The following is a 24,753-nucleotide window of genomic DNA, read 5'->3' as shown; positions in this document are numbered from 1 at the left end:
TGGTCGTACCACATATTGGCACCAAGAGCAATTCCAAAGAGAAGAAGTGAGATCTGAAGTATGACAGGAAAAGATTGCACGACAGCATCAAAATACCATGTGACGATGCCGTCGAACTTCTCTTGCCTGCGCTTCCCTCGTTCCTCCTGCGAGCCGCGGCCATACCGGTTTGACTTGTAGTACCCGAGCCACTGCTTGCCTAGTACCGCCCCGAATGCAGCGAGCAAGCTCATGGACAAGCTTGCGTATGCGACCAATTGGATCCTCACAGCCGACGCAGATGGCGACCATGTAGATGCTGGGTCTGCGGGAGCGGTGCCCGCCTCAACGAGGTTGCCGAGTCCGATCTGCACGAGTTGCTTCAAAAGGGAATTCGTGATGTCGCTGGGGTCGGGACTGAGATTAGACTCCATCGCGACGATGAAAGCCGTGCTGACAGCCGAGAAAAGACCAGACTAATCAAACATCAGTCTCAAAATGTGCAGAAGATAAGAACGCTAAACTTACGAAGATCAAGACAATGTCCATGTCGGGCCATCAGTAAACCGGTGAGTTCTTGCTGGGGATTATGCTGATTATGGTGCTTTTACATGGTCATATATTGCTTTATATCACTTTATATTACAATGTGACGAAAACCTTTCCTATATATTCCGATATATAACGATATATGACGATATCTTCTTCTCACAGGTTCTCTGATGCCGCCCGCCTCAGTAGTGTATCGCTCAAGGAACTCGCCGTCATGTTCCTCTGCGACTCGTTTGTACACCCCCCAGAAACGAGACCGTTTGTCCTTTCCAATCCTCGACGCAATCGTGGAGTCCTGGAGAATGTCCAATACTTGCTTCATGACATTTGCTCTGCGTGTACAGTGCCGTCAGTTGTGATCACTTGACTTATTTTTCGCTTACAATTCGCTTAGAGTTGGCTGGTCCTCCTCCGCCACGACCTTTCCCCCCTCGCTGAGACAATTCAGGAGCATGTTTGACGTCATTATCGACAAGAACTCACGGAGCTAAATCGCCAAGTGGTGGAACATTGGGTGTGCTTTCTTGTACGTGAGGTCCTGACGGCTGTGAAGGCCCAGCATTCGAGCTGCAGTTCTGGTAAGGAGTGGCGCAGACGCCCATCAAGGAAGAGAGACACTTACATCCCTGGTGGTAGCTCCGCCAAAGGTTCAATATTTATCTTCTCCCTGTCTTGCTGTTAGACGGGTGACAAATCCCAGGAAGCTGCAACTTACTCTTCGATGGGTCCTACGGCGTCAATTTGCCGGGGAGGCTCATCGTTGTCAGTGCCTGATGCTTGTGACATTTAGATCCCAAGTAAAGCTAGCGAAATTGGGAAGGGTCTGGGGTGCGCAGACAGAGCAGAGTGGTGGTACACAGCAAATTGGTTAGGCGGCTATGAACATGATGATGAACACGTGCTTGCGAGCGTTGACGCCGAGAGTGTTCATGACTTGTGAGCACTCCCAGTCTAGTGAACTGCGACTAGTCTCCCTTACCATCATGATGGTGATGGATCGCGGCTAAGATATAACGTTTGTTGCGTCGATCAAGCTGTGCGCACGTGCAACTTGTATATCATATGTACAACGCAACCTCTCGGTCGAAAAGGAATTGGTGAGAAATGGTACAGACTCTACATTGTCAATTCGTCGAAGTCCAACTTCTCAACAATCTCGAGAAACACTGTATTTACATCAGAAGTCATACTCTGTTACAGCGGTGTAATAAAACTAGAAATGACGAGCAAAGTTGGACCAGGCTACTGTATCATATAGCATCAGGGAGGTCTGGGTGATCTGGGTGATTGTGAGGAGTCAGCGTCATAAAGTACAAGTACCAGAAGCGTAAAACGTGTAGGAGTGTATGCGAGCATGCTAGCAAGTCTACATCAATGATGCTTCCCATGATTGAAATTCTACACTGTTCTAGGCGTGATAGTAAAACACTTTGCGATGAGACAGAAATGTGGGTGTTGCACAAACGAGGTTAGGATGACGGCAATGGTGATTCTGCGGTGTCATTCGGAACTGCACGTTGGGCCTTCAATAGCTCAAGTTCGGCTTGCATCTGAAATGCAGGACAAGCACCATCATTAATCAAAGACTGTCGCTGCTGAAAATATGTACCTTCGCAAGTTGGCAGTCGCGTTCGTCAATTTGGCGGTCGTGTTCGTCAATTTCATGTTGCCAGTCAGCGCGGCCTTGTTCCACAAGCTGTAGGGACAAGTATAATCAATCAAGGAAAGGCTGTAGCTGCTGAAAAACTTGAATACAAACCTTGTTGTGTTCTTCAAGACGAAGAGATCACCGGGCCTCCACCACCTTCATGGTTTGCTGATGAGCATTCCAGAATCCATCACATATAACGTTGACGTCGTCTGGGGATGGTTTCAATACCAGGATGGGTCCAAAGCGGCCGCGGGTGTCTGATTCAAACACTTCCTTCTCCCCCTCCTGCCCAAAAAGGGTTTACAAGCTCTTGAAAACAGTATACCCGAACCAATCGCACTGACCGCCGAGGGCGTGATAGTTGATGGAATGTTGGTTCACTTGAAACAATAGGACCACGACCTGCAATGCGGAAGGTCGTGTGGATTGACTCGGAAATGAAAGTGAAGCAATGTGTCTGAATAATTTGAATTTTTTCGTTAGACACGATTTGATATTCAAGTTGCTGGCGCAACCGAGCGGTTCGACCATGTCTGTTGCAAGATATTCCGATGATGCTGAAGATGGTGTGAGCATACCGGAAGACTGTCCAATAGTGAGGTTGACGGAGCGATCGATGCAGATAGCGGCTGTGGCTGTGGGGTTGTCCCAGTGTGTAAATTGTAGCACGAGAAACTCCTGCTCTACTATCGTTGGGCCAGAGTTGCAAAATTTGAGGACCTCATTTTCATATCTCAATAACTACCACACATTAAGACAAAATAATTACATGGAATTATAGCTACGTGTGTCATAGGAAAGCTCTAATTGACAGAAGAACGAAATGTATTTAGAAGATGCTTGCCAGAGGGATGCCGACGCAAGATGTTAGAAATAGTAGAGAGTTGCAAAATTTCCCATGAGCGGGTTGGCGTAGATGTCACACTATGTCACAACATCGATTCTATGAATCTGAACCCCGACCCGGCAACCGGTATGCATGAGACACGAGAGAGTAAAACATTGGCATTAGATGATTGCAGCGCAAGAGAGTCCGCAATCAGAATTGATTCTCCGCTCCAACCTGTCACACTTGAGCATTCTTTGACACCAGTGATTGCATCGTCAATAACAACCACAACTCTGCTCTATTCTCATCGGAAAAATTCTCAGAAGGTAAGGGTAGGTATGAGGTGTATGTGAAAAAAAATGAAATTTTTTGGTTAAAAACTTTGTCCTCCCCTGACTATTCTATGTGAAACAGGTGACTTCGAGTGATAGATTTGGAGCCGTACATGTTCCTCATAGGTATTTTTTTATAAAAAAATACAATGCTATGAATCTGTGTTGGAAGATCCTAGATCCAAGAGTAGAGGACTTAAGATGTGTTGTTGCGTGAGCTATGAAGCGTTTTGCAACTCTATACAATTTTGCAACTCTGGCCCAACGATAGTACTGCCTGGGAACACTTGTAGTGGTCAATACGGTAGAAAAAACAACCCATGTAATTGTTCTTTCCGTCACCATCTATGTGTTCTAACAAAGTTTTTTTGTAAAGTTCGATACTGACGAGTAGACGAATGGTAGGACACTTATGGTCAAACCAGAGACCAGGGAGATCTCCAGGGGGAGGTTTCAACATGCCTAATCGTCGAAGGTAGTTCGTTACAAGACGGCTGATACTAGCTCTGAATTGTGTAGACATAGGAAGTCAACAAAGGGTTTCGAAATTCGAACACGAAGTTCAACGCTCAGAGCAAGGAGTCACGCGTGATGCGTCACGTGCACGGGTGATTGAGGTAAAATCTAGTGTACGAAAGTCTGCTCTTGTAGTACAGCAATGACCGAATATACTTGTATCCTACTAGGAAATGTTCCAGTGCTTCACTAAAGTACACGTCATTATTATTGATATATCATGAGACACATATCACAGAGGGACAAAATCAAAGTAGGAGCACGATGCCCATGTACTTCATTATCAAGACAAGACACTCAAACCAAAAAAATCATGCACAAACGAACGCACTACAGGTATACCCACGTCCGAAGAATCAAGAATGTGGGTACGTAATCATGACGCAGACTTGGATTCCAAAGTACGGTTTTCCCAATGATCTGAATACTGCGGCGGAAGTTCAACCAAACCATTGCGGTCTGGCATGACATCATCAGCGTCGGTATGCACAATGATTTGAATAGGAGGTTGATAGGCTGTTTGCGCGCTAGCCGATGCCATAGATTGACTTCCAGACGCTCCGTGCATAGCTAAGCTGTCTGTGTCGGGGGAAGTTTGTCTCTCAACATGGAAGAGCGCGGGAGGATCCCTAACTGTGACGTTGCCGGAAGTGGTAGAAATTGATTGGGATCCAGGTTCAACGGGTGAAGAAAAGTGGACAGGGTCTCTCTTCCGTGGTAACGGTGGTGCTAGTCGAGCCCTCACAGCCATATGCTCGACGGGTGTCATGTCTGACATTTGAATGCCTCCATAGACAGCAGAGTCTGCGTGAGGGATTGGCTGTGATCCAGGTTGAATAAATGAACTAAGGTAGCTGACAGGATATGGTGATGATGATGGCGATGGCAGAGCGTCACTGTAAAGACTGACTTCGTCTGTATTCTGCAGTTGAAAATAAGTTTTTTTAGAAGGCTGAATACGGAATGCTCTCCGTTTACGCCACAGGCACATGCCGAGGATGACCAATGCAGTAAGGACCACCGCACTGCCGACCGCGCCTGCGATAAGAGCAACCTTGCTTGATGAACCACTTGATGGCAAAGCCGTGGACGTGGCTGTGGCTGATATGCCTGCAGTGGATGACGGCGAGTTGGCGCTTAGGCACGTAAAATTACTCGACTTTAAGACCTGCTGGAACCCAGAGACCCCACCTTGTCTGCCCTTGGAGTCGGTGACAAAATACAGGAGGCTCGTCCCTCCTGTAACATCGATAACTGACGTAAAAGTGTCTTCATTGGAATAGAATATGGTTGGTTGTCCGCCAGGAATAAGTTGCTGTAGCAAGATAAGTAGATTGTTTTGATAGGATTGGCGATGATCTGACCGCAATAGTAATGGGCAGGACTGCACCATTGGCAGCAGCTGCACTGCTATTGACCGAGATGGTAAATTGACTGCAGTAGTGGTAGGTCAGTGCCACAGGAGGTAGGCGAACCAAACTTACCTGCATTGCGTCATCGGACTCGGAGTTGGAGTCAAGAAGAACATGTAAGGAGGTGGCAAATCTTGAATGTTGCAATCATTTTTTCCAGAATTCCCAACAGTTAATTGATCTGTTGTCCCACCCGAACCAAATCCGGTGGCGTCAGACATGGTGAGTAGAAACTTTGTTCCCGACGCCAACGACAACTCTGATATTGAATAAGAGCCTACGCCATTCTTAAAGGCTGATGCTGGTACAGATACGTTCTGATAAGGATTTAAAGACTGGAAAGCACAAAATTTAGCATGTGATTGATGAGCCTGAGGCGAAGCGCCGACGAACGGGAGTTAAGTGTATTTCAAACGGCGCTTGCCCACCTGATAGCCCGATAAAGTTCAGCAGGAGCGTATAGAATATACTAGATATGCGCTTACCAGTCCATGAAATCTTGAGAGGATCACATTGAGTGGGAGTCCCAACAGTCACGCTAAAAGCACGAGCTACAGAGAGACAAGAAGCAATGTACGTAAAGACGCGAACAAACTGCATGCTCAAGAATTGAGGAAAGAAAGATGGTAAGAAGATACGCAGGTGTAGTCGAGTGTTGTAAAAGGGGGTCGAGGTAGACTCGAGGTGAGGGGAGATTGCTTCCTAGGTAACGCTGACCGGCGAGAATCAATTTACTATATAACCTAATCAGTTAGGCAATACACGAACTTGCAGCAAGGTGTTCGTGATCATTAATACTACACCGCCTTTGGATTCCTCCTCTCACAAGTTCAAAAAAAAAGCTCTTGATGTTTGGAACACGGTGATAAGAATAAGGGCTTGAGTGGTGCCCTTTGCGTTCCATAGAATAGAAATAGGTAGATAGGTGACCGTGACATACTTGTAAACCCAGGTACTTAATGCCGTAATGAATGTCCGCTGCCAGTGGGCACGTAGTCGACGGCCAAATGATATGATTTTCATTGACGTGACACCGAATCCTCCGGTCTGACATTCTGTACCCCGACCAGTCGTCCGAGTCTCTACATTGGCCAGCCAAGAGTGGCTCTGGGAGGATGCATGATGGATGTGGTAATGGTGTATGTATGGGGGAACTCGATGTGAGGGAGGAATGCATCCATGAGGGCACCCTGCGTGGCGCGGATGCAGGCACCGACGACAAACGGTCTAGTGCTGTGACGGGTTGCCTGCCAAGCCGTCGACCCTTCTCCACGGGTAGCATATAGAGGGGGTGAGTGCCAAGCGAGAAGCGGTGCGGTGTTAGGCCCAATAGCGCCACAGAGTAAAAGCTCTAACAAATGCCAAGCGTTATTTCCAAGTCACGGCATGAGGACATAGAGTCCGTATCATGAAACCAAAGAGAAGATATATAAAGAACGAACACAAACTATTCGAGCTCTGGTGAGCAGAAAAGCCACAAAAATCAGGCAAGACGGTGGTCGTCAACTTCTCCGTACCGCAACCTTTGAAAACTCCTCGCATCCACCTCCACACGCGAACACTTCGCCTTCATCAACGCAACTCGGGGCGCCAAGGACCACAGAGCTACTTCAGAGGAGCTCATCATACCCAGAACGTCCTTCTCATTCTCATTGAGGCCCGCGAGCTCCGGTGACGAGGGAGGTGTAGTATGCGACGTGATGTACGAGTATTCACAGAAATCGCAAAACTGGGTGGTCGACGTAGGACTTTCTTGGACAAAGGGAGATGGAGATGAATCAATGACCGTCTGTGGTGACTGGCAAGACCAGTAGATTGACTGGTCACTAGAAGACGATCTCGTCGGAGTGGGCGTATGAGGATTCTTCTCAATATTGGTAGACTGCGCCCATAGAGTGAGCACAGTTCGCATGACTCACCAAAAGGGGTACCCACCTTGAGCGCCTCTGCAACTGTGAGTCCCCCACGCCGGCCAATGGCCCGTGGAGACGAGTGTTGAGGAATCTTGGAAGATACGGGGACAGCTGCGACTTGCTTCGGCCAACGGTCATGGAGTACCTGGAGTAGCCGTGAAACAACAATACACTGTGGATGGCGGAGAAAATGATTGCCCTGATTAGGTCGTTTGAGATAACCGCGGATGTAGAGTTCTTCTCTGACAACTTCACTTGCTAGGGGTGAGAGATTGGAGACGTGGATGCTACGTCGATATATGTAAGCGTGGCAGAACAACACAGGACAGAGAGATACAGACAAGTCATCCGCGGTGACGAAGGTGTCGTCCGCATCTGTCGTTGCCAACGAACTAACAGAGTGGATGGTTATGATAGTCTCCAAGGCATCAGACAGACAGTTGTACGATGGTTGGTCACAGTTCGTAGAGAGGGATCCAAGCTTCCCAAACGCACTTGTGCAGATCTTTGTGAGGTATCTCATTGGAGTCTCGCCAGGTCGGCGGTTCGAGTTGATGGCTTCCTCCTGCTTGCGTTGGCGGGTCACCTGGGGTAAGGTAACGACCTCAGTTGTTCCAAGAGTTGAGTCGTACAGCGAAATACAAGCTGGCGATGAACCGTTCGCAGAGAGAGATCCGTGCGTTCCAAACGAAATAGGGCAGAATGATCTGATCTTTGTGAGGAACCGCATCGCATTCGTACTAGGTTGGTATTTCGAGTTCACAGCTTCCTCCTGCTTGCGTTGGTGGGCCACCTGGCGTAAGTTTAAGAGCTTTGTTGTCACAGGAGTCGGGTCAGACAGCGAGATGCAAAGCTGATTGTGAATGGGAGGGTGGTTGATAAGACCGCCAGGTGGACAATAAGCATCCGAAGGCATTATCATGAAAGATGAATGAATGACAGGCGAGGGCGGTACGCTTCACAGTGGTTGGGCATGATAAAAATGTTGGTTTTGACCTGAGCCGAAAGCAGTTGGCTGACTCGGAGGCTGACTGAAGGTTTGCATCATAGATTATCCAAAAAATACACAGAGGTGCATTGGTTGGTATAGGGTTGGGTCACAAGCTACCGAGAAAGTCGCCATGGATCGAAGATAGTACTTGGCGCAAGGGTAGGGAATGAGGTGACCGAGTAAGGATGTCCTTTCGTTAGCCTTAGGGTTGAGCTGAAGAGGCACAGATATGACCCCACAAACCTTGATATGGTTAGCAATGTCATGTACCATGACAACCCCCCACTCTTAAAACATGTCTACGTCCTATCTAATCTATTCTCCAATCGACAAACCAACCAACCAACCATATGTAAAAGTGGATGATAAGGAGACCACTGCGAGAGGTACAAGGACTCAGATTGCTGTTCTCGAAAAATTGAACGAGCACAGGTTGTGCGATATCATGATCTGAGAGCCGGAGATGCTCATGGTGCCATGAGCCGGGCGGGCGCTCGGCACGACATGTTATCAGGATACACAGCCTAGTAAACAAGGGAGTTCGGTAATGTAACCTGGTCATCCGAGTTGCTTCCGGTCTGAGGCCGGCGCGAAGCACAGTGTCGTATCATTACTTTTGTAAGAAATCATTATACGTTATAGAAGAAGAGATAAGCAAGTCTCACTGTACTTGTCTGCGACGACTCTGCGTCGACCGTAACATGGATCAGCTTGGAGATATGATTCAACTTGAATACAAAATGCCAGCTCGACAGTCTCCGACAGCGCTTGGAAAGATTCGGCTAGAGCCTAACAGAAGAGGAAAGTGATCACAGCCAGCAGGTTTTTTTTTGTGAAACACGCCATAAAGTGAATCGTACCATAAAATTTCCAAAGAAGATCAATTGAACGTTATATTCAATTTCGGGTCATGATGCTATATAACCTACTCTCCCTTTGCCTTTATATCCGCAATCCATTCCTCGTCCTCTCATTCCAATACTACACAGATGGCTATTCCTCCTTTCTCCTCAGTCTCTTCTGAGCACGAACTTCCTCGTCCAAAGGATGTCGGTATCCTTGCAATGGAGGTCTACTTCCCTCAAAGGGTAATGTCATATGCTACTACATGACAACCATCCTCATCTTACGTCACTTTAGTGCATATCTGAGGCTGACCTCGAGGTCTTTGATGGTGTCCCAACGGGAAAGTACACCATTGGTCTCGGCCAGGAGTACATGGCGTGCTGCGATGACCGGGAAGACATCAACTCCTTTGCTCTCAATGGTATGTTACACCGTCTCACCACACCCTTTCACAATCCATATTTTACTCCTTCCAGCTGTTTCCGGTCTTCTTGAGCGTTATGACATCGACCCCAAGTCCATTGGTCGCATTGACGTTGGAACTGAAACCATCATTGACAAATCAAAGTCTGTGAAGACCACCCTCATGGACCTCTTCTCTGAATCTGGTAACTTCGATATTGAAGGCATCGACTCCAAGAACGCATGCTATGGTTCCACTGCTGCGCTCTTCAACGCAGTCAACTGGGTTGAATCCACCTCGTGGGACGGCCGTAATGCTATTGTTGTTGGTGGTGACATTGCCATTTACGCTGAAGGTGCCGCACGCCCAGCCGGTGGTGCTGGTGCTGTCGCCCTTCTCATTGGTCCCAACGCACCTGTCGTTGTTGAACGTACGTCTATTCCACTTTATTTCGGACGTTATGGCTCGATCATGGATCTGATATTCCATGTCTTCAGCGATACACGGCAATCACATGACAAACACATACGATTTCTACAAGCCCCGATTGGACTCAGAGTACCCCGAAGTCGACGGCCCTGTCTCAGTTACCACTTACACTTCTGCACTGGATGCTGCATACTCGCGCTTCCGTGAAAAGACCGCCAGAGCTAAGAAGGCTCACTTCAACGGTCACGCGAATGCCAAAGAATCCCTGACCTCCTTCTCCATCGATGACATCGACTATGCTGTCTTCCACAGCCCATATGGCAAGCAAGTCCAGAAGGGTCTCGGTCGTCTGTTCTACAACGACTTCCTCGCAAATCCCTCCTCATCCCATTTCGCTAATGTCGCTAACCCCGAATCCGTCCTTGCAATCTCATACACCGCTTCCCTCACCGACAAGAACCTGGAGAAAACTTTCATCGGTGTATCGAAGGCAACATACGCCAAGAAAGTCGAGCCTGGCATGGCCTGCTCAAAACGCTTGGGTAACATGTACACGGGTTCGCTTTACGGCTGCCTTGCCTCTGTCCTGTCTTCTGTCACACCTTCCGAGCTTTTGGGCAAGCGTTTGAGCATGTTCGCATTCGGTTCAGGTTGTGCTGCCAGTTTCTTCACTCTCCGTGTCAAGGGCGATACGTCGGAAATCCGGGAGAAGATGGACTTGCTCGCTCGCTTGGCAAGCATGAAGCTCGTACCTTGCCAGGAGTACGTTGACGCCCTCACAGTAAGTCCAGCATTTGTTCGTGTTGATCACACAAGTTAACTAATATCCTCTTAAAGCTTCGCGAGAAAAACCACAACGCTGTGAACTACACGCCAGAGGGTCCCATTGAGAACATTTGGCCTGGCACATTCTACCTCGAGAGCGTAGATAGCAAATACCGTCGCAAATATGCACGTGCACCAAGGGCATGAGAGGCCGCATGCTTGGTGTCATCATTTGATCTTGGTGATCTGTTTGAGTTATGAGTTGCATTGCATTTAGACGTATATACCCGACGCAGTAGTATGTATATTTGTAGACAAAGATGTTGGATTACTGCGGCGATAATAGAATTCACGCGCATGAGATTCTTGGGAATGCTGAATATCTGTGTTGCTTGTTGAAGAGATGGACTGTATCGTAATTCTGGCCATCAATTGGAAGCGTGTTCAATTAACGAATTTTCAATTCAAGCAGCAAGATTGGCTGTTACGTAATGTGATGCAAACAACACGTCAACAAATCCCTCAGGCTAGTAGACTTATAAATTAACCACCGTCGTGTCGAGCGCGAAGTCCGCGAAAACCATCAATACCCTTGCTTCAAAGAACGAACTAGAAAGTATGCTCTAATTGATTGATTTGGGTCTTTGAAACTGAACTTAATCATGAGCATCAAGCCGAATCATCAGCGAGACATGCAGCATGCTCCCCCACGAGGGCATGAGGTACACCAGGCAATGAGTTTGACTAACGACAATGACTGTTACAACAAATGTCTAGCGCGTCCTCACACGAGCAGACCATAGCTCGCATCTCTGCAGCTAGATACCTCGACTTACCGAGACGATTCGTGCACAAAATCAAACTGTCCTTGATTGCCCATTCTGTCGTCAGACCGAGGTGATGATGATGATCTGACCGACAGTGATAGCGAAGATGGGTATCACGACGAAGACGACACATAAAATGGTCACCGCGATGAAGTAGGCTACAACTATTCTGACCGCGCAATCCAGTGTGCTAACCTTCTATTTAAGTTGAATGCCTTCACGAGACCCCTTAACCGGCAACGCAAAGAATGGCACTCGCGTAAGCTTCCGACGATTTTTTTTTTCGCATGGTCACTCGGCTATATACCTACGTGTGTTGACAGTCCAAAAGCAGTTCCGACGCTGCCAGTAAGGTCCCACAGCATGTCAACAATAGAAAGTAGCTCGCTGTCCGCTTTTTTCGTACTTCTTTCCGCCGGGCCGTCGGTACACACGACCTTCAGCTGTCTTGTAGAACCACACGACACCAGCAACCACACGAGCCTCGAGAAACGGTAACTTCAAACGAGAATCAGGATTCCGTTGCACGGACTAAAATGTAACTGATTGTCATGCATTCAGAACTGTTGCGATGGCGTTCAGAAGTATACTGTATTCAGTTGTCCTGTCACTGAATCTCCTGCACAGTTAATGTAATACACCTTACTAAGTCCAGTCGCCGCGCCGTCCATCCATTGAAGTAGTCTTCTTTGTACACAAGAGATAGTACATAGATACATATAAAAATCGGCCCTCTACTGCTTACTCTCGTGTATCAAAGAACTTGACAGGACCCGGGTCCAACTACTTCGCCCCATATTTTTTCCTTCACCGGGTCAAAATCATACGTGGTGCATTTCGTGTTCCTCGCATGTCGATGGCAATGTCCAACATATGCAATCTTCGAACGACGCACTGTCATGTGTGCGCTGTTCATTGGCGTGTGTGTCCCAAATGCTGATAATCAGACGGGGCGCAATAATAAATGGTGCGGTATTGATGAAACCCTCCGAGAGACTGTTCACTGCCGGCTGTTGATGCACTTATTAGGACTGATCTCCATAGTATAACGACATCATCATACCGGAATGTTGGCCCATAGCACAGTCAATAAGACTTCGTTTGTTAAATTCCTAGTGGGATATTGTGAATAACAGAGTACCAATCAAACGAAGGTGAACTTGCAGGAGGAAGTATATGACATGACACCGAACGATCAGAATTACATATGTGTTAGGCTGCACTTGTATCTCTCTTCGTTCTCTGAGGTGTTTCACGAGGTTAAGAACGGCGAGAACAACCAGGAAGATATCGAAGCATATGATCGGGATGGAAACATAGATCGAAGGCATAGGCCCTATGTTGAAGGAAGACGTGCAGTAATTGACGTTCGGAGTTACTATTTCTTTCACTATACAACGAGAGGTCAGCTTGCACACAAGTCGATCAACTAGAAATTCACCCGAGAACGCTTCGGGTCGACTGTATAAGTATATGTCGATTCCTATCGAAAGCGCGGCGATGACTAGGAACAACCCGACCAGCAAATATAGTATGAACTTGGATCGATTGTATAACGCGTAAAGACGCCAGATGAGAATGACTGCAGATGGAAAATCGGTACGCGCGATGAGATACAAATATATGTGACTGACCTTCCGCCAACAAAAAATAAAATGAAAAGCCCCATTCCAATAGAACGGCAAGAGCGTAGCCTGTTTCGGCTGCGTAGTAAGCGAATGCAAGTTCAAGTCCAAGGCAGTATACTTGCAACTAAATGATACGTCAGTGATCAGGCTCAGCTGTTAAGTGGACTTCTGACGTACGACTGAATCTAGGTCAACACAGAACTCTTCAAAGAAAGAAAGCATCGACACACTCACCCCTTCGGGAATATACATTAGACCTCCCCCTAGTGCTAGTCAGCTAACGATGGCTCGGTTGGCACGGCATCACATACAGCAGGCGCAAAGCCTGAAGCCAGTGTCAGTTTACAATGTAGCAACTGAAGGACACAACCACCACGACGTACATTGCAAGGAAAAGACCAAAGTATCGTGCCTGGCATAAACACAAAATAAAAAGTCACGAAGTACTTTGACAAGGCGGAACTCACAGCGAGGTAGAGATACGTCATCGGTGTCCATTTTTTTGTCTGTACATACAATGATTCAGTTTCCGGAGCTTGATATTGGGGATTGACCACCTACCCAAACAAACTTGACCTACGGCAATTTGAGCATAAGTACTCGCCCAAGAGAAAACATGCTTATCGTTACCTCTTTCTCGAAGTGAAATACTAGATTATCTCGCGCTCAGTCGCAGTGTAACTTGAATGTTCGTGAAAGCTACGGACTGTACTCATAGGATACTAATCCAAAAATCATTACTGGAAAAACGATGAAGTTCAGTATGATGCTTCGTTCACGAACAAGTCGGTGAACGAACTTGCTATATTGTTGTTCCATCGGAGAGCATAGGCAACTTCTTCGTCCGACGACATGAGATTGTGCAGATCAATTAACGGATTCAGGGTGTGAGCACGATGTGCTGTCGATCATATAGATACTTATAAACCAGAGTTTCGTTATCTCGCCAGGGTTGGTGATCGAATGGAAATTGTACGACATGTTACGAATTCGCGTCACCACACTCCCTGTCGGTGTCAGGACATTCTCAACAGTTAGCTACCAACGGAAGAGTTAAAGACTCACACGAGTGACAATGATCAGATGGGTACATATTCTGCTTGTGTTCGGGTGCTTATCTAGCCCCACACAGACAGGAAACCATGGGATGAAGTCCCACTACCATCTGAAACTTTGCATGTGCCAGTAAATTACAAACTGGGCGCCTGCAGACTGATAATAGTTCGACGCCGTATGGTAAACCAATCTCTTGGATAAAGATGGATACGATGTTCTCGAGTGTGTGTGAACCTGTGTGAACAAAAGGACAACAGCCGTATCAGCAAAAGGCTTTATCTTGGTTTTATGGGAAAGTAACCACCTCAGCTGTGTGTGGGGTGGGAGTGAGGACCAGGGCTTTCGGGGCAGGAACGGAAGGTTGATACGACGGGAGCGACACTTGGCAGATGGTAGAGCCACGAGCCATGAGTGAATTGTATCCAGTGGTGCATTTGCGCGGGCGGGCTACCGACTTCGACGCCCGCTAGGTCAGTTGTTGATTTTTACACCGGCTGGGCAGAGGGCATTTGTTCAAGCAAGATTTGGAGAATATAATGTACCCGATCAGTGTACCCGAAGGCTAGTGTACCCGACCAGCAGCTGAGCATTTCCCTTGATATGTACACGCCACCGTATACGTGCGCCCGAAAAGAAAATTTAGTCATAGCAGTCCATTCGTCAGAGTCGGCGAACGCTAACAATGATGGCGTGAGCCGAGCACAAACGTCTTCACGAACAAGGAAATTCGGAAAGTGACATGGGATGTTGATTCCCACAAATGTTAAGTTCTGCAGAAATGATGAGTGGTGGCAGGTGCAAACTGCATCAGTCACAATCCTGGGGATGATCTTCGTAGTTCAGGGAAGTGTTTGGCAAAATCTCCCACGCAGTAAAGTCACAAGTGTTAGCAATCCTGAGATTTAGCGTCGTCCCCAAAGTCACTGATTTGATGACGCAGCAAGCAAACCCGCAACGTCGCGTTGCAAGTGGTTGTGTTGAACCAATAAGCAGGTCAAGAATTTCAACCATCCAACATATACGTAGAGGTACGATTATTCGGACTGGAATACTCACCAGTCACCGACTCGGATCCCTGCCGAAATACAAATATAGAACACTTGTGGGGGACTAGAGTTGCGAAGTCACTTGTCTTGCTCGTGATATGGGATTCTGCAGTTCAAACTATAAATCATTCTTAGTAATAGGAACGACGGGAAAATTTGTCTCGAACACGGAGTTCAGCATGGGAAAAAAGAAACTGCGAGCCCCATGAGTTAGCATGTCCCACTGCTTGGCGCCCAGAAATATGCCATCTTACCTGGTATCATGGTATCGGGCTTGCGTGCACACAACGTTGTTGATTCCCATTGCAGGATCACGAATGTCTTATACTATCGTTCAGGGGTCGATGACTCGAGGCATAGCGTCCTGGCCAATGTTTGTGGTGAACTTAGCGACGATTAAACTAGGTGTTACTCCATTTAAGCACGAGACAGAGAATGTGGACGAACTCAACATCACCCGAGATTCAGCTTGACCAATGAATATCGCACAGATAATCGACAAAGACAAAAATGGCAGACGTAGCTAGGAAACTAAGTGGGTTTTTTTATAGAGAAGAAAATGATTGGTGGCCACGAGCAAATACCTAATCTCTGACATATAAAATATGCGCATGGACTCCTGTAGACGCAGATCAATAAAATAGCACATAACTCAACAGGAAATAAATGCGTACCACTTCGAGATGTTCATAACAATTCGAGCCAAGAGAAATTCTCGACCAATCCTTCAACCAATTTTCTATAAACGTGCCCATTACCCATTTTTCAGACTCCCGCTCCAACTCCACGAGCTTTTCGGCATTGACGTCTCTATATTCCGCAGAGTTGCTTCAAAATGATATCTCGACTCAATCCAGGGTATTTGCTCATGAGTTTGAGCATATAGCATCAACACCCGTAGTATCAGCTGCTAACTGCATCATCATCCCACCGCGATTGATCCGGGAGACCATTTTCGCGCCTAGACCATCGATCACAGAGCGGACTGATTCGCCACTCGAAGTGAAAAAGGGAGTAATCGACATCTTTGTGACTTCGAGCATCTCAGCTTGATGCTCCGCAGCAGGAGAACATCTGCCCTTGCAGGGATTTACTGAGTGAATCTTCCATTCCCATCCTTCTTTGGCGGCGAGATCTGAGTCGCTGAATGCCCAACGGGAGTCTCCCTGAGAATGACGCGTCGCGAATGACTAAAGTATTGTAGGTCAAAAATGAGAGCCCGTCAGGATAATTTGAGAATTTGAGACGATGACGACTCACATGGATGATGTCTTACAGTTCATATTTTGAGGGCCAAAAGGCTGAAGGAGCGGAAAAATACAGCTTACTCACACGAGTTGGCACATCTGGTGGCTTTGGGAGAATTGAGAGCATTGATATTGTCTGTCCCTCGGAGTGCGTGAGCTTCTTGAATGAGCCAACGTCTATTATGTAATTGTGCTGATAGAAATTGATTGAGTCAGCCAATCAAACATCGTTCAATATCGCTTATTGCTACCAATCGACCCCGAGTTTCACTGTTCACTAACATCTGCGGTGCACCTTCCTGCAGACTCGCCGCCATGAATAATAGAGACAGAAAATGTGGATTTGGTCGCGACAAAAAATACAAAACCGTAAACTACTGAGCAAGGTCCATGTTGGCAACGCCGACCCCTACTGTAAGTCTGTAATTGTCCTAGAATTTGATTGCTACTAGTATCGTGCGTAGTTGACTTGAAGATGAAGCAATGGATACAACTTGTGGATATCTGATATAACACGACCAAACTACAGACGAAATATAGCATCATGTCATGATTTTGTCTCACTTTCAGCTTTCTTTGTCGCTAGCTCCCTTTGAAGCCAAGCAGAGACCTCTCTGGCCGCCTCCAAAGGCCTGCTCTTCCGTGACATCAAATAACCCTGCAGAGCAGCCATAGACACCTCACGCTCGGGAATAGCTGACGCAAACTGTGCAGCAAGCGCAGAAAGCTGTTCGCTCGAGAGCTTTGGTGCATGTCCGCGGTGACGCATGCCTATGTATGTCGGAGCCACACGCTCATATTTTTCAGAACAGGCTGGAGGAGATGGGAGAGGGGAATCGACAGTGTTTTCTGGGATGCCAAGATCAATTAGGTTAGAGGAACCTCCGTCATGTGTGGAGCCATTAGGATGGGACTGAGCAGGATTGGAATTTGGTTCTTGGTCGTCATCTACGGGGGTCTTGGGCGAGGAAGGCAGGTAGAAACGCCTGAACAGCTCGTCTGCCTGATGTCTGCTCGCAAGCTTAAATTCAACATGGAGGTCCATACGACCGGGACGACATAGAGCAGGGTCAAGGGATGAATACTTGTTCGTCGTAGCGAACAGTATCCGTCCTTCTTGTGCGCCAATGCCGTCTAATGCATTAAGTAGACCACTGAGCGAAACCCTGCTGGTAGTGTGAGTGGGCAGCCCAGGGCTGGGGATGGGGATGGGCTCGGCGGTTTTGTTCGGTGGTGTGGGAGGGTCCTCCCGCGAAAGACTGTTATGGAGAGCAGCGTCGATGTCTTCCATGAGAGCGATGCATCTCTCCGGCAAATCTGAAATGAGTTCAGAAAGTCCAGTGTCGTCAAGGCCGCTACGAGAGAGGGAGATGATGTAAACATCAAGTTCCAATTCGCCCGCGATGCTATGAATTAGAGACGTTTTCCCTGAGCCAGGTGCCCCATACTGCAATGACAATTGGATGAGCGTCATAGAAAAACTCTTCAGACGAAATCATCCTACCAGTAAGTAACCACGGCGGAAAGGAATTCCTAAAAGCAGGTTCAACTGAATATCGACACCTTCACTCCAAGTCTAAAGCAACGCACCTCGTTCAGCATACCACCGTTTACTGGCAAGGAAATCTTCCGCGTCATCAACAATAAGTTCCCTAATTCCAGGATCTAGGATAATAGAATCCAGAGGCCGCTTGCGTCTCGTAGCAAGTTCTCTCCAGCAATTCGTACTGCAACACGTTAAAGGTAGAACATCAAAAATTTGTAGAACTCACGAATCAGAAACGTAGATAGTAATGGAGCTGCCTTGCGCATCCTGGTAGGCCTTTTTAGCATCTTGTAGGATAGTGTTTAAAATGTCATGGTTGCGTGCGAGGATGCTATTTAGCAGCAGATAAAACAGACGATTTAACCGATGTTTAGAAAAGGTTACCTGATAGTCAATGAGTCCCTGTTGTTCGGACCCCAACCAGGTATTGGCTCCGAAATACGGGTAATCCGCATCCATGTGTATTTGTACCATAGAGTATAAGACCCAGAGACTGCTGGCAGGTAGGAGACTTTGGGCTTCCCGGATGGATCAAGCTCCTCTTCGGAACGAGGAGCATGCCCCAAATACCTTTCGCTAGTGCTGATATTCACATTGCGCACATTCTCTGTGGACCGACAGAAGATATTTAGAAGAATACGGAAATGGTTGATCGGAGAGCTTACTCCAGGATGGTTGTTTCGAAAGCCAGATCATCATCCATTCTGTCAAAATAACAGCCACTTGTCATTGATTATCGTGTAACCGACTAATGGTCACTCACTGTAACTGTCATCGTAATCCTCAAACGACGCAGTGAGAAAGAAAGAATCGATCGTGGACGACCAGAGTGTGGCAAGGAGGCGTCGACATGTCTCAAAGAAGCTACCAATGATCAAAAGCTTTGCCCAGTCTCTCAGAGCAGAGATCGAAAGAATGAACGAGATCAATGAGCCGAATCCATTCAAAGCAGCAGGTGTCATCATATGCGGTGAGGTGTCATTGGTAGCCACGGTAACGTTTGGACTTGAAGTATTCGACGCTGCAAGGTGCAGGAGCTGCTCGACGAGGTCTGGGATGGACGCCAGCTTGGACTAAAAAACTCGGGAACGCGGAAATGATCCTTGGAACACTGTACAGAGTCACTTTTTATATCAACCCCGTAGCCGCCGGACCCCCTCCTAATCATGACAAGGGATGACAGTCCGATGACTCCGAGTCGAGCGTGAGCGCTGTGGGTGACTCAGAGTATCGTTGATAGGCTACAGCATAGCGCTCGACGTTCACGTTGACATGGAATCAGCTAGATTGGCTAGTATACTTGGCGAACACGTTTTTGATGCCCATATGATTAATATTATGCCAAGTGATGCATCGATTGAGTGACGAGCAGGATTGGTACTAAGTCTCAGAGGGCCCTACGGTAGCGGAGTTACTAATTTTGATGCCCTTTCCGGTTGTTTGATCCGCTACAGCAACTGTTGAGCGCTGAGCGAATTGGGCCATTTAAGTCCCAATCAACTCCTCGGTATCTTCACTATAGGCTTCACACCACGGTCATGACAGATCTAGCCACCCAACGTGTCTCCTTGGACCTAACACATGTACTCTGTGCGTTAAAAAAAAACCATGTCTCGTGGCCCTTGCCAGCTTACAGGTCCAGATGATCCTTCTTCAGACACTTCATTAGTACTTGCATTGGTGACGCTGAGTCCAATCCTTCTCATGGTGCGAGCTCAACCATACACCGCAGCTTCGCGAGCGCTTATACGCCCACAACAGCCTGCATATGCAGTACTCGCAGTATATACCCGTGAATTGACCATCATCAACATGTGGGCAGGACAACTCCTTTCAGAGGGTTTGAATTTGGTGCTAAAGCACACTTTCAAACAAGAGCGTCCAGTTGGTATGTATTCGTTTCCCAAACTATTCCCACATGAGGCTGTGTCTCAGTCTAAAATGGCTCTTGAAATATTTCTGATCAGGTAGCCAGCTTCACCTTAATGGTTATGGCTTTCCCTCGTCACACAGCCAGTACATGGGCTATTTTTCTGCATTCCTGATCTGCCACATGTATTTTCGACACCGCTTTGCATCCACAGGATCCATCGTGCTCGATCAGCTTTTCCGAATAGTTGTCTACCTTGGACTAGCTGCGTGGTGTGCCATCGTTGCCTATTCAAGGTAAGATTCTAGCAGGAATCGTTGACACCGGTTTGGGCGCTCAGCATTTTGTCAGACTCAACTTGCTGTACCATACGCCCCATCAAGTTAAATGGGGCCTTGTGATTGGCTTGGTATTAGGTGTTTCACATTATGTGTGTACCGAACTACTTTCAGCTAAATTTCCGGACTCTGTGTTTGGACGAATCCGATTTGCCATAGTAAATCACCCGATAAGCGTGTGGCTACAGCTAAGGGATGGCTGGGGGGTCTGGGCGGATGGTGGGAGAGAAGCTGAGTGGAAGCAATGGAGAACTGAATGGCTGAAGCAGCATCCACGTCTAGCAGGGAAGAAAAAGAAATGAGCTTCATCTTATGTTTTATCCATCAGATACATGATTGCGCACCATATCTTGGCTTTTACCTGCCCCAATGCATATCAAATTTAGGATGGCACCGCAACCCCAAGGCAAACTGAACGAAATAAACTTTTCCTCGTGCAAGCCTAAATTCAACTAATATGAGTACCACTAAAGGAGTGAACGACTTATTTGGTCTGTCTACGGAAGACTAGCCACCTCAGGCTGTTTACACACACCGCCTTCCACATGACTCAAACACACACTTTGTGACTCCTTTCACCAATAGATTGCAAGACTTCTAGTCACATCAACAGATCTTCTGCATCATTGAACATCAAGGATGACAAGCCAACTTCATCCACTCGAGATTAATCCCCAAACTGGGGAACCATTCCTCCGGCTTGCCGCACCACACCAGAACATTATTGTCACCCCACCTCGACAGGGAGATCAGTCTGTAACCATACAGCATATAAACGATCCGGCTATTTACAGATGGTTAGAGAACCCCCCAATTCCGTATCTACCGGAACACGCGAACTCTTGGATCCAGTCTGTAAGAAAGGAATCAGATGTTACTTTGGAATATCTACGAAAGAGTGCGGAGGAATTCCCTGATGGCCCGCTTCAGTTCGTGGATGCATGCCCTGTGCGGCATATTAGGGAAGTCAAAGAGGACGGGACGGATGATCTTCTAGGAGACGTGAATTTCAGAAGAAGTCCATTCGAGGAGGTACTAGATGAAGTGGAACGGAAGCAAATGCAGGAAGATAATGCGAAAAAGCAAGCAGGAGATCCGACGATTGTGTATGCCATTGGAGGTACGTTGGTTCTCTGGACCTATGGCGGTTGTCTCAGTGCTGACGAGTTTATGATGTTTTCGTTTGAGATAGACTGGCTCGCTGCGAGCCACCACGGAAGGGGCATCATGACTGCAGCAATCGGTCTATTGATGACCGCTTGGGGGATCCCTAGGATGGGAGTTCGCCATGTTGTAGCGCACACTTTTGCTGGGAATATTGGTAGTAACCGAGTTTTTGAGAAGAACGGGTTTGTGAACAGAGGGCTGTTCGACAACGGGAAAATAGCTAGAGGAGAGAAGAAGATAATGACCCTTCTTGAGTGGAAACACGAGCAGTAGAAACGACCGTCGACATGTGACTGTATTTATTTTCAAGGTATTTATTAGTGATCACGTGCAATCAAATTCGGCTAGATAAGATGGCCTGAAAATTCAGTTGTTTGTTTTGTACGATGATCACAGACTGGACGAGCTCGAGCACGAAGCCAGCGCAGTATATGCAATATTTTGAATACAGCTGGATGTATCACACCGGTGGAAATATTCGAGATTTCTTGGGGAAAATGTAGACATAATGAGAGTAAAACGTGTAATTGTTGGCAAACTTCTCTGCGTGATATTGTGATATATTTTCACACTTCAACCCACATTTTAACCGCGTCGTCATTCGCGCGTTTGTGCTGCCAGAGTCGCATCATCTGGCCTCGAGTACTGAGTACTGAGTATGTACATCTGGCGCTCTGTCACCAAGGCACTTCATCGATCAATGTCAACGTCAATCTCCATCCTTCCGCCATCACCCATCCCTCTTCTAACATCGGTCGCATCGTACAGACAATGGCGACAAAGAGCCTTCGATGAGGGGAAATCTGTGGGCTTCGTGCCGACCATGGGAGCTCTTCACGACGGACATCTGTCTCTTGGTGAGCACATCCCACACACTTCTTTTTTGAAGTCTAAAAATATCTCCTTACTAATCTCAAACCATGCGATTCAGTTCAGAGGTCACTGGCCGAAAATGAGCTGACAGTTCTTTCCATCTTTGTGAACCCAGCCCAGTTCGCCCCGCATGAAGACCTAGCCACGTACCCTCGCACTTTACCAGGAGACCTGGAGCTCCTTACAGCACAGCAGGTTACTGTGGGCGAGACTGTGAGGAAAGCCTCTGCCATATTTCTACCCTCGGTCCAGGACATGTATCCATCTGGTATAAGCCAAGATGTTTCGACACAAAAGGGAGCGTTCGTCGAGATGAAGGGATACGGACATCAGATGGAAGGCGCAAGCAGGCCGACATTTTTCCGGGGCGTGGTGACGATTGTAACCAAGCTATTCAACGTGGTCCAGGTGAGAGGGCCTCTCCGCAAGACGCAGCTTAATTTGACGACGACTGTAGCCTACAAATGCGTATTTCGGTCAGAAAGATATTCAGCAAGCCTTACTTCTTCGGAGACTCTGCAAGGACCTGCTTTTCCCACACCCCGAAGCTGACCACGTCCATATTGTCCCCACGACCCGTGACCCGAACGATGGGCTTGCTCTATCGTCCAGAAACGCATATCTCTCTGCCAATGAGCGGAAATTTGCACCTGCGATTTACAAGGCCCTACAATACGCCAAGTCCGCGTGGTCGAACGGCGAATCCAAGGACCGATGCATTTCAAAAGCTGTCTCTGTCATCGACGAAGTAAAAGCACAGGCTGCCATAGACGGAGTGGATATGCGGCTGGATTATATAGAGATGAATGATTCGGAGACATTCGACGTCTTGGATGCGTCTTCGAACTATCAGTTGGCAGGAGATATACCTGTGATTCTGAGCGGTGCGCTATGGGTTGGGAAAACGAGGTTGATCGACAATATCGTAGTTGGTGACCTCAAACGTATAATAAGATAGCTCACAAATAGATGCGGGTGTGGCAAGATTATTAAATGCTGAAGCGCATCCAGAGTCAGACTAGCTACTGTCCGATCCTCTAGAAATTGCCGAGCCACATATCTCCTTCACCTCCAACTACCAGTACCTTCCGCGATCGCCAACCACCGTGACGATGGCCCGGGCGCATTCGAGAGTGATGCTAACGAACGGCACTTTGCCATCCACTCAACTCAATCAATTTTCGGCGGTACACCCTTTCACTCAGCAGGTATAGTATCGTTGTGTACTTTTTTGAAGCGAAACGCTGAACACCTTTGCTTCCTCAGCTAGACATCGTGTTTCCTGCTTCCGATGAACTCGAGAAGGCGCTTACATCCTTGAAGCCCACATACTATAAAAAACGTTGTACGCTATCAGATTTTTTTGAGTTTGCCTCCAACAGTCCGAGCAGGTAAAGAAATTCAGAATTGTGCCTTGAAGAAACACTGATACGATCCTATCATGTGTCAAACAGGAATATCACTGCACTGCCATCTACCTCCGAGTGCGCTGATACATGGTGCATCGATCCTAGAGGCGTCCTCACCCTCTGCGTCTCAAAATCACTGTACGAGCAACTCGGCTTGATCGGGAAGAAACTCCCCTTCAAAGGGTGCCCCGAGCAGTACGGTATGTCACTCAGGATTCCAGTCCATGCACGAAAAAGAAGTGATGGAGACCTAGTGCAGTGATACGCATACCGGTTAGGCAAGAGACCGAATCTGTCGCTGTACGTGCGAAGCAGAAGGCAGCCTTGAAACTCTGGGACGAGCTTAGAGAAGACGGTCTTGGGAAATGGAATGTTCTTTATTGTCAATCAGGTGCGTGTGTAGAGCGGAGATTGTGTATATTCAGACCAACGCATTTCGGTGTTCCTTTAAGACGTCCAGCTAGGAACCTCCGACTCGCACGAGGTGGTGATTGCTCAGCCTCAAATCTGTCCTTCGGCCGATATACTTATCCCAATCCCGGCACTTGCTCCCATTCCCGAGGAAAGCACAGAGGATTGGGATGAACGTATCGGCGACCTTTTTGAATGGGTGGGCATGGCTTGCATAGGAGCTCAAAGGTTCGTGTCTAAGCGTCACTTTCTCCAAACTTGTCCTCAACAAACGAACGGTAGACTGAAAGCAAATGACCGTGTCAATCCTTACGTTGCTGTCTACGAAGTTCCCACTCCTTCATATATCGGTGACGTGACACGGATAACATGGGCGGCTTTCCTTCACCAATCGTTCGTAAAAGACGCTCTGGACACGGTGACGTTAGACATTTTGAGGCTCAATGGTGTTAAGAGAATTGATGATTTGCTGTGTAGGTCATATTTGGCATCTACTACCGATAACCACGCATTCGTTGCAATAACGAGACAAGGTTGTTGCACATCGCCTGTTGGCGCCATCCCTGATACTTCTTTTGATACGGCCCGAGATCCACCTCTCCGAGTACCGGAAAACAACGCGGAGGACACCGGCTGTTTCATCCTTGGCCCGGGTCAAAATGGGAACTTTGTGTTTGCAGAGAGTATTGGACAATGGGATGCGAGATGGGGCTGATT

The 24,753-nt window shown here is 47.5% G+C and overlaps 12 protein-coding genes across 12 annotated transcripts; 5 read left to right on the top strand and 7 right to left on the bottom strand.

Moving 5' to 3' along the window:
- Positions 1–188: 188 nt before the first annotated feature.
- F5891DRAFT_924496 (uncharacterized protein) lies at positions 189–799 on the bottom strand (the record flags this gene model as incomplete). Its single annotated transcript, XM_041373846.1, has 2 exons — positions 189–455; positions 692–799. Coding segments are annotated over 2 exons (375 nt in total), but the record flags the coding sequence as incomplete, so codon positions are not given.
- Positions 800–1,692: 893 nt separating this feature from the next.
- On the bottom strand, positions 1,693–3,284 carry F5891DRAFT_1169097 (uncharacterized protein; the record flags this gene model as incomplete). The annotated part of the gene is made up of 6 exons (XM_041365479.1): positions 1,693–2,081; positions 2,141–2,227; positions 2,336–2,467; positions 2,523–2,584; positions 2,761–2,923; positions 3,255–3,284. 6 exons carry the CDS (start codon positions 3,282–3,284, stop codon positions 2,001–2,003), a joined length of 555 nt encoding a protein of 184 aa, XP_041233524.1. The 3' UTR covers positions 1,693–2,000.
- Positions 3,285–3,906: 622 nt separating this feature from the next.
- On the bottom strand, positions 3,907–5,892 carry F5891DRAFT_997943 (uncharacterized protein). Its single transcript, XM_041378471.1, has 5 exons — positions 5,757–5,892; positions 5,665–5,699; positions 5,344–5,606; positions 5,224–5,293; positions 3,907–5,174 (listed from the first exon to the last, which is right to left on the bottom strand). The coding sequence occupies exons 1-5, from the start codon at positions 5,869–5,871 to the stop codon at positions 4,236–4,238; spliced, it is 1,422 nt and encodes a 473-aa protein (XP_041233523.1). The 5' UTR covers positions 5,872–5,892; the 3' UTR covers positions 3,907–4,235.
- Positions 5,560–6,723, bottom strand: F5891DRAFT_220823 (uncharacterized protein). The gene is made up of 3 exons (XM_041370963.1): positions 6,040–6,723; positions 5,757–5,983; positions 5,560–5,699 (listed from the first exon to the last, which is right to left on the bottom strand). The coding sequence occupies exons 1-2, from the start codon at positions 6,551–6,553 to the stop codon at positions 5,874–5,876; spliced, it is 624 nt and encodes a 207-aa protein (XP_041233522.1). The 5' UTR covers positions 6,554–6,723; the 3' UTR covers positions 5,560–5,699; positions 5,757–5,873.
- On the bottom strand, positions 6,525–8,269 carry F5891DRAFT_220817 (uncharacterized protein). The gene is made up of 2 exons (XM_041370962.1): positions 7,207–8,269; positions 6,525–7,153 (listed from the first exon to the last, which is right to left on the bottom strand). Exons 1-2 carry the CDS (start codon positions 8,104–8,106, stop codon positions 6,755–6,757), a joined length of 1,299 nt encoding a protein of 432 aa, XP_041233521.1. The 5' UTR covers positions 8,107–8,269; the 3' UTR covers positions 6,525–6,754.
- A 755-nt stretch (positions 8,270–9,024) lies between these two features.
- Positions 9,025–11,018, top strand: F5891DRAFT_997933 (hydroxymethylglutaryl-coenzyme A synthase C terminal-domain-containing protein). Its single transcript, XM_041378470.1, has 5 exons — positions 9,025–9,263; positions 9,316–9,442; positions 9,498–9,854; positions 9,922–10,634; positions 10,691–11,018. Exons 1-5 carry the CDS (start codon positions 9,165–9,167, stop codon positions 10,823–10,825), a joined length of 1,431 nt encoding a protein of 476 aa, XP_041233520.1. The 5' UTR covers positions 9,025–9,164; the 3' UTR covers positions 10,826–11,018.
- A 793-nt stretch (positions 11,019–11,811) lies between these two features.
- F5891DRAFT_974544 (uncharacterized protein) lies at positions 11,812–13,927 on the bottom strand (the record flags this gene model as incomplete). Its single annotated transcript, XM_041376460.1, has 14 exons — positions 11,812–11,976; positions 12,092–12,132; positions 12,341–12,455; positions 12,651–12,835; positions 12,887–13,027; positions 13,080–13,197; positions 13,308–13,342; positions 13,385–13,398; positions 13,457–13,485; positions 13,541–13,579; positions 13,635–13,649; positions 13,704–13,723; positions 13,781–13,813; positions 13,873–13,927. The coding sequence occupies 14 exons, from the start codon at positions 13,925–13,927 to the stop codon at positions 11,812–11,814; spliced, it is 1,005 nt and encodes a 334-aa protein (XP_041233519.1).
- Positions 13,928–16,745: 2,818 nt separating this feature from the next.
- F5891DRAFT_997919 (P-loop containing nucleoside triphosphate hydrolase protein) lies at positions 16,746–19,379 on the bottom strand. The gene is made up of 7 exons (XM_041378469.1): positions 18,732–19,379; positions 18,634–18,672; positions 18,353–18,575; positions 18,195–18,299; positions 18,013–18,149; positions 17,927–17,955; positions 16,746–17,869 (listed from the first exon to the last, which is right to left on the bottom strand). Exons 1-7 carry the CDS (start codon positions 18,931–18,933, stop codon positions 16,970–16,972), a joined length of 1,635 nt encoding a protein of 544 aa, XP_041233518.1. The 5' UTR covers positions 18,934–19,379; the 3' UTR covers positions 16,746–16,969.
- Positions 19,380–19,506: 127 nt separating this feature from the next.
- Positions 19,507–20,478, top strand: F5891DRAFT_1124730 (uncharacterized protein; the record flags this gene model as incomplete). The annotated part of the gene is made up of 5 exons (XM_041363910.1): positions 19,507–19,558; positions 19,611–19,675; positions 19,730–19,856; positions 19,936–20,134; positions 20,190–20,478. 5 exons carry the CDS (start codon positions 19,507–19,509, stop codon positions 20,476–20,478), a joined length of 732 nt encoding a protein of 243 aa, XP_041233517.1.
- Positions 20,479–20,647: 169 nt separating this feature from the next.
- On the top strand, positions 20,648–21,697 carry F5891DRAFT_220650 (uncharacterized protein). Its single transcript, XM_041370961.1, has 2 exons — positions 20,648–21,296; positions 21,369–21,697. The coding sequence occupies exons 1-2, from the start codon at positions 20,816–20,818 to the stop codon at positions 21,614–21,616; spliced, it is 729 nt and encodes a 242-aa protein (XP_041233516.1). The 5' UTR covers positions 20,648–20,815; the 3' UTR covers positions 21,617–21,697.
- Positions 21,698–22,043: 346 nt separating this feature from the next.
- Positions 22,044–23,424, top strand: F5891DRAFT_1220589 (Pantoate-beta-alanine ligase; the record flags this gene model as incomplete). The annotated part of the gene is made up of 3 exons (XM_041369407.1): positions 22,044–22,200; positions 22,275–22,624; positions 22,674–23,424. 3 exons carry the CDS (start codon positions 22,044–22,046, stop codon positions 23,172–23,174), a joined length of 1,008 nt encoding a protein of 335 aa, XP_041233515.1. The 3' UTR covers positions 23,175–23,424.
- On the top strand, positions 22,883–24,751 carry F5891DRAFT_1220569 (ribonuclease P 40kDa subunit-domain-containing protein; the record flags this gene model as incomplete). Its single annotated transcript, XM_041369406.1, has 6 exons — positions 22,883–23,424; positions 23,483–23,607; positions 23,671–23,825; positions 23,885–24,024; positions 24,086–24,264; positions 24,319–24,751. Exons 1-6 carry the CDS (start codon positions 23,329–23,331, stop codon positions 24,749–24,751), a joined length of 1,128 nt encoding a protein of 375 aa, XP_041233514.1. The 5' UTR covers positions 22,883–23,328.
- Positions 24,752–24,753: the final 2 nt, after the last annotated feature.

This window comes from Suillus fuscotomentosus (genome assembly GCF_016647785.1).
Source record: "Suillus fuscotomentosus strain FC203 chromosome Unknown F5891scaffold_2, whole genome shotgun sequence".
NCBI lineage: Eukaryota > Fungi > Basidiomycota > Agaricomycetes > Boletales > Suillaceae > Suillus > Suillus fuscotomentosus.
This window is presented reverse-complemented; position numbering and strand designations above follow the sequence as displayed.

Bases quoted from the DNA above. Each gene is read 5' to 3' on its own strand.
- F5891DRAFT_997943 (XM_041378471.1), bottom strand. From the start codon at position 5,871: ATGCAGTTTGTTCGCGTCTTTACGTACATTGCTTCTTGTCTCTCTGTA. The intron at 5,607-5,664 runs GTTCGTCGGCGC...TGTGCTTTCCAG, and splicing joins TTGAAATACACTTAACTCCC to TCTTTAAATCCTTATCAGAA. The intron at 5,175-5,223 runs GTCAGATCATCG...ATCTTGCTACAG, and splicing joins TCCTGCCCATTACTATTGCG to CAACTTATTCCTGGCGGACA.
- F5891DRAFT_220650 (XM_041370961.1), top strand. From the start codon at position 20,816: ATGACAAGCCAACTTCATCCACTCGAGATTAATCCCCAAACTGGGGAA. The intron at 21,297-21,368 runs GTACGTTGGTTC...CGTTTGAGATAG, and splicing joins GATTGTGTATGCCATTGGAG to ACTGGCTCGCTGCGAGCCAC.
- F5891DRAFT_220817 (XM_041370962.1), bottom strand. From the start codon at position 8,106: ATGATAATGCCTTCGGATGCTTATTGTCCACCTGGCGGTCTTATCAAC. The intron at 7,154-7,206 runs GTGGGTACCCCT...CTATGGGCGCAG, and splicing joins CAGTTGCAGAGGCGCTCAAG to TCTACCAATATTGAGAAGAA.
- F5891DRAFT_997919 (XM_041378469.1), bottom strand. From the start codon at position 18,933: ATGATGACACCTGCTGCTTTGAATGGATTCGGCTCATTGATCTCGTTC. The intron at 18,673-18,731 runs GTGAGTGACCAT...TTATTTTGACAG, and splicing joins GGATTACGATGACAGTTACA to AATGGATGATGATCTGGCTT. The intron at 17,870-17,926 runs GTAGGATGATTT...TTGTCATTGCAG, and splicing joins TCCGCCGTGGTTACTTACTG to TATGGGGCACCTGGCTCAGG.
- F5891DRAFT_220823 (XM_041370963.1), bottom strand. From the start codon at position 6,553: ATGCTACCCGTGGAGAAGGGTCGACGGCTTGGCAGGCAACCCGTCACA. The intron at 5,984-6,039 runs GTTCGTGTATTG...CTCGCCGGTCAG, and splicing joins TCACGAACACCTTGCTGCAA to CGTTACCTAGGAAGCAATCT.
- F5891DRAFT_997933 (XM_041378470.1), top strand. From the start codon at position 9,165: ATGGCTATTCCTCCTTTCTCCTCAGTCTCTTCTGAGCACGAACTTCCT. The intron at 9,443-9,497 runs GTATGTTACACC...TACTCCTTCCAG, and splicing joins CAACTCCTTTGCTCTCAATG to CTGTTTCCGGTCTTCTTGAG. The intron at 10,635-10,690 runs GTAAGTCCAGCA...ATCCTCTTAAAG, and splicing joins AGTACGTTGACGCCCTCACA to CTTCGCGAGAAAAACCACAA.